The sequence below is a fragment of the Cupressus sempervirens genome, chromosome 7 (genome assembly GCF_028749045.1).
Source record: "Cupressus sempervirens isolate cs-2001-9-10 chromosome 7, ASM2874904v1, whole genome shotgun sequence".
Taxonomy (NCBI): Eukaryota; Viridiplantae; Streptophyta; class Pinopsida; order Cupressales; family Cupressaceae; genus Cupressus; species Cupressus sempervirens.
The window spans coordinates 714,509,327-714,520,785 of NC_143124.1; the positions used below are offsets into that span (position 1 = coordinate 714,509,327).

Below are 11,459 nucleotides of genomic sequence, written 5' to 3' on the forward strand. Positions count from 1 at the left end.
CAGCCTGGCCGTACCTTCCAGGAGGAGCTGATGTCATAGTTTAAGGTGAACTTGCATTGTTTCAGATTGGACTTTTTGCAGAATTCGATGAATTCTTTCAGATCAGTGGATGAAGGTCAAATTTGCAGGGTTGTTTACATTCACCAGCTAGCCGTACTCTCCACAACCCTACTGCTCCGTGCTGACTGTACAGGACATAGTAGCAGAAGACATCAGCCTTGGATTAAATTGTGTAGCAGATATGTAATATTTTATGCCCAGAATTATCAGTTTCAGTCAGCAGGCATAGTTTGGAGTTAATAGAAATCCATCAACAGTTATTCTATACAATATATACCTGGTACAGCTTCCTATAATGTTCATTCGGCACTAATCAAAGATCAGATTTGTTTCAGATTGGCACTCATTTAGTTTATAACTTTAAAATTATTTCTCTTTAGTTTAGTTTCTCTGTTCATTGCATTTTATTTTATCCAAAAACTCAAAAAAAATCAGAAAACTACAAAAACCACACAAAACAATTTGTATATCCAAAAGCAACAAAAATAATTAGACTTACTTCAATACACTGGTCAAAGTGAAAAAAATCAGAGAAAACCATCCATTATTGCCTTGAAATCCTATCAGAAATCTTTCGCAGTTATAGTTATTGCCTACCACCAACATAAAAATACAAAAATAAATATCTGCATAAATTTAAGAGCTATGAAATGGAAATGAAGAACAAGAACAGACCATAATCGTTTTAAATCAGAAACTGAAAATCTCCTTAATCAAGTGGTACAAAAAAAATGACTAGGAACAGTTGAATTAATCTTGACTTGAAACATGAACATGATTTGTAATAAAAGCTTTGCACATTTTTTTTTCTTGGCAGTGCATCTGCAGTTATATTATTCTAATATCAAATTACATCATTACCCAAAAAAACCTGTTTTTTCAATATGGTAAATAGTATTTGTGGGTGGGCGTTTGATTTAGATGCAATGACTGAAGGACTTGCAACCAGGTTTGTTCATGGGAGTGTGCTAACCCACCAAGTTAGATGTGGTAATTTATCAGTTTGAATTCGGTATAATGTCCTAGGGGGTTTTAACTTGCCATTACACCTTTAAGGCCCCAATAATATTACCATTGGAGGTTATCCCATCTGATGCTAGAAATGACTTAAACTGGACAAAGAAAAATTAAATTTTTATAAATGCAAAAATGATATAAAGATTTCACAGAACATGGCATAAATCAGATTGCCAAGTTTAAGCAATAATATCTTCATCATACTAGAACTGAACAAGCTTTAGTGCCATGCAGTTTTTGTCATGATGCAAGTAATTTTTCCCTTCTGTGGATATGGATGTCTCATGGGACTTAGTTCTCATAATCAGGTTCACTTTGCCATGTTTATCTTATCTTATGATTGGAAAATTAAATATCTGAGTACAGTCTAATATTTATTTTGGTAGCTCTGAAAACAGATATATACAAATATGTAATGGGAAACAACTTTTTAGAGGTTCAAATACAATCAGTTATGCCTTGGCTGGTCAAAAGATTAGGAGGAGTTTACACACTGTAAGATCCATTTTGTCTAAGAAGCAACAAAATTCTCAGTCTTTATCAAGATTTGGTAATCCCAACAAGGAAGTTGGCAAATACCCTGGTACACATGATTTTGAGAAGGTGGCGATTCGTGCACAGTTCCTGAAAGATACTTGCCCCAATATGGACTGCAGATTGACACCCATGGTAATTGACCAAAACAAATTTTAAATCCTGCTATTCAATATACTCCCTTTAACAGGCATGTTGGATTGTGTAATATTCAATCAGATCAATTTGTGAATGGTGTATGGGCTTAAAATAACTCTTTATAACTCTGACTGGTAGTTTTTTGCATGCAGGTTATCTCAGAATCAATGCCGGACTGTTCAGATTTCTTGCTTGGTGAGTGTTTTTAGTTTATGACTTCTACTTTTTGCTAGCCCTGTAACACCTTGACATGACTTGTGTGATTCACTACTGGTTTGAAGGAGTCTGTACAGATGAGAGTTGCCCTTACAGGCATGTGAATGTAAATCCTAAAGCACCTATCTGTGGCGGATTTCTCAAAGGCTTTTGCCCTGACAGCGATAAGGTACCCTATCATTTATCATCAAAACAATTTGTTTTAGTTACAATGCTTAGTTTAATGCATCAAAACAAATCCATTGTTGCTTGAATGGACGATTTTTCAATTTTGTGTCTTATGTATAGTAATTTACTAATTTGCACAGATTGGTGTTCCCTTTAGATGTAATGGGCACCCTAGAAATGCCCAAAAACTGAACCAACTGCCAATAAAGATTTTAATGTTTTTGCATAGATTTTGAAACCACATAACACGAACAAGAAGGAATTTATGCAAACTGAAGATTGAACTACTGCTGAAAAAATATAGTTTTCAAGCTAATAAAATTAAATACATAGCAAACTCACTAACTACTCCAGTATTATAACATGATATTCGAATAATGACTTCCTATCTTGCTGCTATAGTAATATGAATAGTGTCGTGCTACAGTAAAAACTGCCTTCAATCAGTCCAAGACCCTCACAAAATCATCCCCCCCACAATGGCATAAGTATTGGAAAAGGACTGAGAATGATATGAGCAAACACCCAATCTGCCTATAGCTGGAAATGCACCCACGCTGCCTGTTAATGAAGTTGATAGCAATGAATTCCAAAGGCCAAACCCCAAGGGAATGACGTCTAGAATGTCACAATAGAGGATAGAGGTCCTCTAATGCCCAAAACAGATCTGTAACTCACACATCTATTTTCTTCTCATATCCAATCTGCCTAACAATAGCCACACGCTCTCCTTTTATTTCTATTTCATAGGGTCGACCACTTTTCACAAGCAATGTGGGATAAATAAAATAAAATAAAATAAAAGAAAAGGCTAACGGTCACACAACTAGACAACTGCTAAAGTGGGGACATTACATTAGATGTATTTTACTATTTTGTTTCATTCATTTTCCCATGTAAGTTTTGTTTACCACTACGGATATAGTGAATTAATGCATAGTATAGATAGCTAGGAGTGTAATACAACAGAAACCAATGTAATCTCAGAGAACTGCCAATTTCTTCATTAATGCCAAATAAGGTTACATCAAGTGTTCAGAACTCACAAGATACTATGACTCCATACATCTTGCTCATGACATATTTCATCTGACAGAGTATACATATAAATCTTGAGGGGGTGCGAGTTGAACCATCATGACCCATAACTGCCTGTCCCTTGGATATGCTAACAACCCAACAGCATACTTAACAACTTAACAACATACTTGATGACATAATTATTCCCAACAACAATTTCCTCATGGCCCATTGATTCTTTTCTGATGTTCTCTTTCGATATGGAAAAGCTGAATGATCCTAGTCATGAAAATTGCTAGAAATAGGAAAAATTAAATGGTTCTCTCAACATTTGAATTGTACAAACAGTAAAGTCTTCATTATGCAAATAAATTCTGTATAGATTCTCTAGTAAACATAAGCAAGACAATAGTAGCAAAAATCTTTCCTGCGACTGAAGTGGCAAATGAAAATATTCAGATTTTTTCAATTAACTGGGAAAAGGCTGGGTTACGCTAGGGAAAAAAGGGTTATGGTTAGGAAAAATAAATAAATAATAGCCATTAAACTCAGAAAAGACTTAAGAACCCTATGTTTTGACCAAAAAGCAATGATTTTATTGGGAGAAATAATGTATTGTGAAATTGTGATTTTTCTTGATAAAGTGCCAATTTCTTTATTCAGAAATTGGGTTGATTGATTGTATCCATGATTTTTAAACGATAAGAGCAGCGGGAGGGGCAAGTGACGATTTGTAATTCCTCAAGCATACAAGAAACAAAGATAGACAAACAATCACTGATTCCAATCAATGTCAAACAAACATATTTGCTATTACAGTCAAGACAAATGTCAAGAAATTTTGTGCTTTGACCTTCTAATGATTATTTGGCATTGGAAGTTGTGGAAGAGTGATATCAGTATGTCCAATGTGCCGATGGCAGGATGCTCAATATGCAGATGTCTGTATGCTCGAAGTACAGCTGTCAGTATGATTGGTATACTAGTGTCGGTATGTCTGATCTACTGTTTGTCATTGCTGATACTGATGATATCACTGTATGATGTGGTATTGCTGATGTACATGTATATATCACTAATGTTACCCCCACAAGAACTATATTGTTTTTGTTGTCATAGCGGTGTGATATTATTGCTGTTGCAGATATCTCTTTTGCTGATTTTGCTATCTCTGATGTGGCAGATATATATATGTCACAGCTTCTGTTACCTTTGATGTCAAAGGTATGTGTGTCACTGTTGTTTTTATCTTTGATATGGAAGATATATGCCACTGTTATTCTCATGGTAATGCGATCAGCTACCATGGATATATGATCTGAAACTGCTGATCGCAGATGCATCCAATGCAAGCATAAAAATACATGAAGTCACCCAAACAAGGGATGATCTAATCATTGAGCTTGAATGCCAAGAATGATGTTCTGGAAATAAGGAGATGCTGGTAATGATGCAAGTCAACAAATCCAATGTGGTCTCTCTGAATATTGGGATCGATAGCAAACTAGGGTGGATAATTCACCTTTGGAAGAGCAATTTCCCAATGAATTCTAATTTAGAGTTACCGAGACAAATAAATGCGAAGTTGATCCATCATGACTGTTGCTCCAAGAATGCTTACACATATATGAGGCTAAACACTTCCCTAATTAAGAAAGTCAGCCCACAAATAGGCTGGTGCCAAAGTTTTAAATATGGAATAGGTCCACACAAGGGTGGTTCCAAAATCATGCTACAAGGAGGGTCCTCTAACACTCCCTTGTTAGCACATGGGTGACCATATGAGCTATAAGGAAAAATTGTAAATAGGTCCCGCCTAGAGGAAAGGGGACACAATAGCCTCCCCTTCCCGGAATCAGTTGCCCATAAGCAATTTCAGATTAGGATGCTCCAAAATCCGCTTGCTCTCCCTTGTAGCATCCTCAACTAGTAAGTCCTTCCATTTGACAATATATTCCTTGACTGTATGGGACCTTAGCTTCTTCTTCATGAAATTTATGATTGATATGGCTCCAATGCTATTACCCTCATCATCAAGTGGCAGAAACTTCTTTGAAACTATGATTAATTCTCAAGAGCCTTCTTAAGATTAGAGATGTGAAACACGTTATGTATCTTATTGTTCTAGATGCTCCAACTCATACGCCACCTCACCAATCTGCCTAATCATCTTGCGGGGCTCATAGAAGCAAGGCTTAAACTTCTTTGCATGGCTTCTCTTCAAAGAGGACTTCTTGAAGGGCTGTGAGAGAAGAAAAACCAAATTTCTTGGTTGAAAACTTAAAACTATGCTCAATTTAGTGTCAATTCACATACATCGTCTGATGATTTTGTGCTTGTTTTAGATTATCCTTGTGGGATTTAAGGATATCTTAACTTTCCTAAAGCCAATCCTTCGCCTTGGGTGCCCTACTATATCCCAATGCCAAATCCACAAATGAAGTAGCCTCATAGCCATATAGTGCCTTGTAGGGTGACATCCCATTTGACATGTAGTTGGTGGTGTTGTAGCACTATTCTCTGAGATCTAGCCAATGGGTTCATGCCTTCTGTTGTGCTTCCACATAGCTCTGCAAGTAGCCCTCAACCCACTTGTTTGTGATCTCCGTATATCCATGTATCTGGAAGTGATAATTAGTGTTTAGAGTCAGCTCAATGTCTACCAACCTAAATAGCTCCATCCAAAAAGCGTCAAGGAATTTACTATCTCTATCATTGACTGTTCTCGACAAGCCTATGTATGTAACCTAACAATATCTCAAAAGAACAGCTTTGCAACCTGTATAGCTCTAAATTTTGTCAGAATGGCAACAAAGTGAGCATACTTGGTAAATGATCAACCACTACATAAATATAATCCTTTCCTTGTACCTTGGGGAGTCTAATGTTAAAATCCGTTGAGATGCTCTCCTACTTCTAATCCAGAATGGGTAAGGAAAGTCTCTCTTGGGTTGTCAACCACTCAACCTTTCTTCTTATCTATTTGTAGCCATTGACCACATGTACTTTGTGAGTTCTTTACATCCTCCAAGGTCTGATGTACAAAATCAGATCCTTAATGGTTTGAGTCTTCAATACATTATACACACAAAATTTGAGTGCACATATTTGGAGAATCCTCAATACTATCATCCTCATGTGAAATGGCTGCTATCTCATGATTATACAAAGGTGAGGGACCGCTGTTTCCAAGTGAAAAATCAGAATGACAGTCATACTTATCCGCAGTGAACTCATCAAACAATCCTTGCTTTAATTGTAAGTGTGTTTCCACAATGCATAGTAGTAGTAGTTTTTTCTTCTGGATTAAGATTGTGTGTTCCTTTTGAGCCAACATTTCGGGTCACAGTTTGTGAACCATCATCAGGGATAGAGAGAAGCAAGGAGACAAAAAATATGTAGGTTGGAGAGGAGGAGCAACTTAAGAAGAAATAGAGGAGACCGGTGTTGTGACTTCTACACCTCCACCTCCTGTTCAAATTCTATCTATTGCACAGGACTACTCTTCAACATTACCTCCACCTAGTGCAGTTGTTGAGGATATATCAGAGGACATATATCTCCTTTCAGATGACAGATTCAACACACCTGTTATCCCACCTCCATTGGAGATTCCATTTCAAGATTCTCATGCATTCTCCTTCGAGCATCAGCTAGGACTTACAACTTCACCTTACATTCAAGGGTTTCATCCTCCTTGTCCAGTGCCTTTGTTTCTTTCAGATTGGAGCCACATTGGTCTGTTCATTGACACATGAGTTCTATCATTCTAGGGGGGCTATGGAGTCTCGAGCCTCTATCATGGGGGGTTTCATTATACTTATGGTTTTGAGAGAGTCTCTTTCATTATACTTATGGTTTTGAGAGAGTCTCTTGAGACATCATTTGTACCAAAGTAACGAGAATCGGAATCAGCAAGGCCGAATCAAATGCGAATCGGCCATGAATCGGAATCGAAATGGCCACGAATCAACAAATTAAAAAAACCCTTGAAATTTAGTAACTTATTTCATAAACCTTTTATCGCTGATTCAATTTACTAATTCACAAAATATTGTTTGGCTTAAATCGAATCGTTGAATCGCCAAATCGCATGAATTGCCGTGATTCTTATTAATATGATTTGTATATTTTTTCCTCTCTTTTTGGAGTAGGGTTTTTTCCCGCTGGGTTTTCTCTATTTCTCCATTTAATAGAGATTTGGTTGTGATTGAGTACCTCATCAGGCCATGTTGCCAGGACCCATTTATGCTTTCATCTTTGTAGTTTCCTTGTTTTTTTTGCATTGTTTGTAGTTGCATTGTTGCTCATCTTAAATGAGGTGTTAGAGTAAAGGATTAATTTAATTTCATTTTATTAAATTACCTTTACTCCCTTCTTAAGATTTCCCTTTATGCACATACATTCTCATTTAATAATTAAATATTAATTATTAAATGTCATTTACCTCTTAGGGTTTCCCTTTTAGGTTTTACGGTCTCCTTCTATAAGGATTGATCAACTGTAAATTTCAATTCATTCTTTCAGTCTGATAATATATTCTTCCATATTTTCAGAACCAAACCCTTGCCTTCTCTTTGTCTTTGCTTCTCTGGGACATGTTCTTGCATGCAGGTGTTCTTTGGGTTTTGTGGATTTGTATTGCTCAAATCCTTCACTAAGTGTGCAATGCCAATTTTATTTCTTTTCTCAAATGAAATTTTCTGCCCTTACTACATAACAAATTCTAGCTTAAATAGAATTTCTAAACTCAGAACCAAAAACCCATAACTGGAGTTTTGGGGCCATTTTTTGGGGCGTAACAACATTAAAACAGCAAACAAATTACTTCTAGATGCCCCCCCCGAAGCTATTAAATAATGGATTATTAATGATTTGCATGAGTTTATTACTCGAAATGACTCTTTTTCGATCCACAATCATGTCCCAAAATCACAGAATTAACTCCAGTTCAGGCAATCGAAACTCTGTTCGCCTAGATCTGCTTTTTGTGGATTTTCTTAGAGTTTACTGTCAACAAGCTGAACTTCATGTCTGCATGACCCTTAGGAAGATTTGGAGCTATGTCTGCAAGAATCTAGGAAGAGATTCAAAGCTGGAAATTACCACAAAACACCAAAAACATGCATGCATTTTTCCCCTGCTGGAGAACACAAATTTGTCCAAAATGATCTCAAAATTCATCTCCATGGATTTAGAAATGTGCTACAAGCTCTGGGAAGGAAACTCTGAAAGGCATTCACAACCTCATAGGTTTTGTTGATGTTTAATCTCAAACTCTGCCTCCTAGCTTGGTGCCAATGCTCCAACCAAACATGAAACTCTATATTCCCAGTGGGTTCACTTATATCTGATTTTTTAGACCATGTGGCACCCTGCCAAGACTCATTAAAGTAATGTGAATACCATTCACTTGTAATTCCATTCTTCAAATGTGGATTTGTGTTACAATGACCCTTCAAGGATGTATTTATAGAAAACAAGAATAATTGATCAAGGAGCACACTTTCTGAAGAAAATGATGAGACACTGTGGAGATACATCAGGGCAAACTGCCATGACACATTAGAAATTGCCAGTCAGACTCTGAAAAGCTCCATCTTAATGCTTCTAGAAGTTTGAGAATTGACAAAGCTGTTATTTGCTTCTACTCTGTTTCTCATGAGTTCGCTTCCACTGTGTTTGACTTTTAAGTGTTCAGATCACTTCTGAGCCCTCTGCTACCTTTGTAGACTACAAATCTTCAAACCTCCATTTTCCTTGTAATATTGAGTAGTGAGTGTCCGATACTGCTTCAAGTCGCAAGCGTTTGACTAGTCAATGATATAATCAGCATTGTAAGATTACTTACTATTTTTTCATTATCCAATTTGGACCATTATATCTTTCTTTTAATTTTTTGTTTGTGTTTGTCCTGAGAGCAAGTCAAAAGGAATATGTTGAATATAATAAAATACTTTCATAGAATGGATCTCATGAAGGGAGTCAATGTTGTAGAAGATGAAATAAATCCCAGATAATAAAATATTCCAGTACAAAGTAGTTGCAAAGGAAAAACATAGAGTAAAATGGAATAGCAGAATATCACATGAGATGCTGATTTATGTGGTAAAAACTTGACAGAACATCAATGAAACATCCAAAGAGCAAGGTTTCGGTATTCTTATTGCTTAGAGAAAAAAAATTACAGTCTTCTAGGACAATTACTCTTGCAATTTTCAATTCGCAACCTCCTCAATTGCTCTTGCATTCTACAATTCTCAAATCTTTACAGTTACTTTACTTTCATGGCAACACAGATATGTATAATATCTTCAAGATAATAACCACCACTAAACATAGAATTTTGTGTTATTCCTTCAAAGAAATTAGCAATTTCTTCTTTAAAGGATAAAACTGTTTATTGTAAAATGATATGATTTCTTTTATTGTTTTATTTTTCTATTGCTTTATCATTGTCACAAGCCAACATGCAGTTCGAGTTTAATGAGTGACGGACAAGGCATAATTATTCTCAATATATGTGGCACTTATCTTTTCTTTGTGTAAATTTGATAAAGTATTTTGGCTCCAGAAAGAAATCCATGATTACTTCTGCACGTTAAGTGTGAGGATTTACGAATGTTGTTCAGAATCAGTTCAGGAGTTTGTTGCTTGACATGTTGCGAGTCAAAATGCAAATATTCAAGTTGTCGAGATTCGGCCATGGAAATACCTTCTCTATGGGCAGTGACAATTTTAATCATTTCCCCGTTCTTTATCAGTTAAGATGTTTATTTTCAGGATGCTTTAGAAATTAGATTTAGAGACATTTTTGAAATTACTCGAAGAAGCATTCCGTCTATTTTACTAAATAATTTTCTGGATGGCGTTGCTTAAGAAGATTTGAATAACTTCTACTGTTTGGTTTTCCCTTATGTAATTGCAGAATTTATTCACGTACACTTCATGATTCTTTTTAGCCATGACATTTGACCGTATGTTTGATCTCCCTCAAGCAGAACACGAAAAATATTCATATGCAAGTGAATGCTAAGTATGTGTCCTGAAATACAAACTTCTCTGAAAAATCAAAAGACCTCTGAAAAAATCAAAGACACTCACAGCGTTATATAATTTTCTCGTTTACTTTCGTTAATTAGTCAGGATATTCTCCTATCTTTTCCTTCAACGACTTTTCTAGAATATTGAGCTTGCCTGATTTCTTGAACAGGCTTATTTTTAGTTGTGAACATTCTGGTATGTTCTTAGTCACTTCATTGGAATTGGCGGTGCTGAGTACTTTTTTCTTTTCATCCCATTTTGATGTTTTCTGATTTCAATAGTCTTTTTTCTGATGTTTGTGCACATCCTTTTTTCCATAGTGCCAAAAAAAGCACACGTATATCTGTCCACAGTATGCATCAACTAGGAATTGCTCCAAGAGATCAATTTGCAAGTTTCATCAGCGTAAACCTAAACTCCTTGTTCGCATGCTTAAGAGAACCAGCAAAGACAGAGAATACTGCATTGTGCCTTTCAAAGAGATGGGTTATATCCGATGTTCATCTTCCTTGATGAATACGAGTGGTAGAGAGAACACAGGAGTGAAGGAAGCGTCTATGGAAGATGAAACTGCTGACTATATCAGTCTAAGTACATCAGAAGAAGATGCCAGCGAGGATCAACTGACTGGAGATAATATCTTACAAAAAGTCAAGGCATTTCCCTTTGGACTAAGAATGGAAACCAATGACCCCGATTTGATGTTCAAACCATTACTTTTGTTGAGACGACAAGTGTAAAATATGTTGCCCAATCCCAACCACCAAGCTGTTGGACAAACTGTTCTTGTGTATACCGAAATGTTGCGTAGTTGGAAAAATCTTTAAATAGCTTGTATAGCTCATCTGATTTTCGAAAGCTTCAGTTCTGAAATTCCTTGTTTCTAGAAGAAAATATCTGTATTTCCAACTATCAGATACTATAGATGTGTCAGCTTAAGCACGTTCTCTGACTAATCAGATAATACTTGTTGCAAGCTTGATGATTAACACCATCCAGTGTTCTGATGTGTATTTTGATCGGAAACGTTCGAAACACATTAGCCTCGAAATCTTCATGATTTATTTGCTTTGTTATGCTTTGTTCAGGATTGTTGGTATCAACCACAAAGTGATATGAGAAACTTTGGGGCATATATACTGATTTTTTTTGGAATTATTTTCCATGATTGCAAAAAACACCATCTTGCACATGTAGAGGGTACTCTGCATATTTGATGAGAATCTTGATTCAACTCTCCTCCATGTTCTTGGAGAAATCTC

General features: G+C 36.2%; 1 protein-coding gene across 2 annotated transcripts in view; it reads left to right on the forward strand.

Annotated features, from left to right (window-relative positions):
• Positions 1-11,259, forward strand: part of LOC149549225 (uncharacterized) — a 168,655-nt gene extending 157,396 nt beyond the window's left edge. Inside the window, exons 6-9 of one of the 2 annotated variants that reach the window (XM_089794876.1) lie at positions 1,464-1,746; positions 1,902-1,944; positions 2,031-2,134; positions 10,518-11,259. In XM_089794876.1, the coding sequence (XP_089651002.1) occupies positions 1,464-1,746; positions 1,902-1,944; positions 2,031-2,134; positions 10,518-10,937 (850 nt within the window). In that variant the 3' untranslated portion in view covers positions 10,938-11,259. The remainder of the gene's footprint in view (positions 1-1,463; positions 1,747-1,901; positions 1,945-2,030; positions 2,135-10,517) is intronic. The other variant, XM_089794877.1, reaches the window with a different exon arrangement.
• Positions 11,260-11,459: the final 200 nt, after the last annotated feature.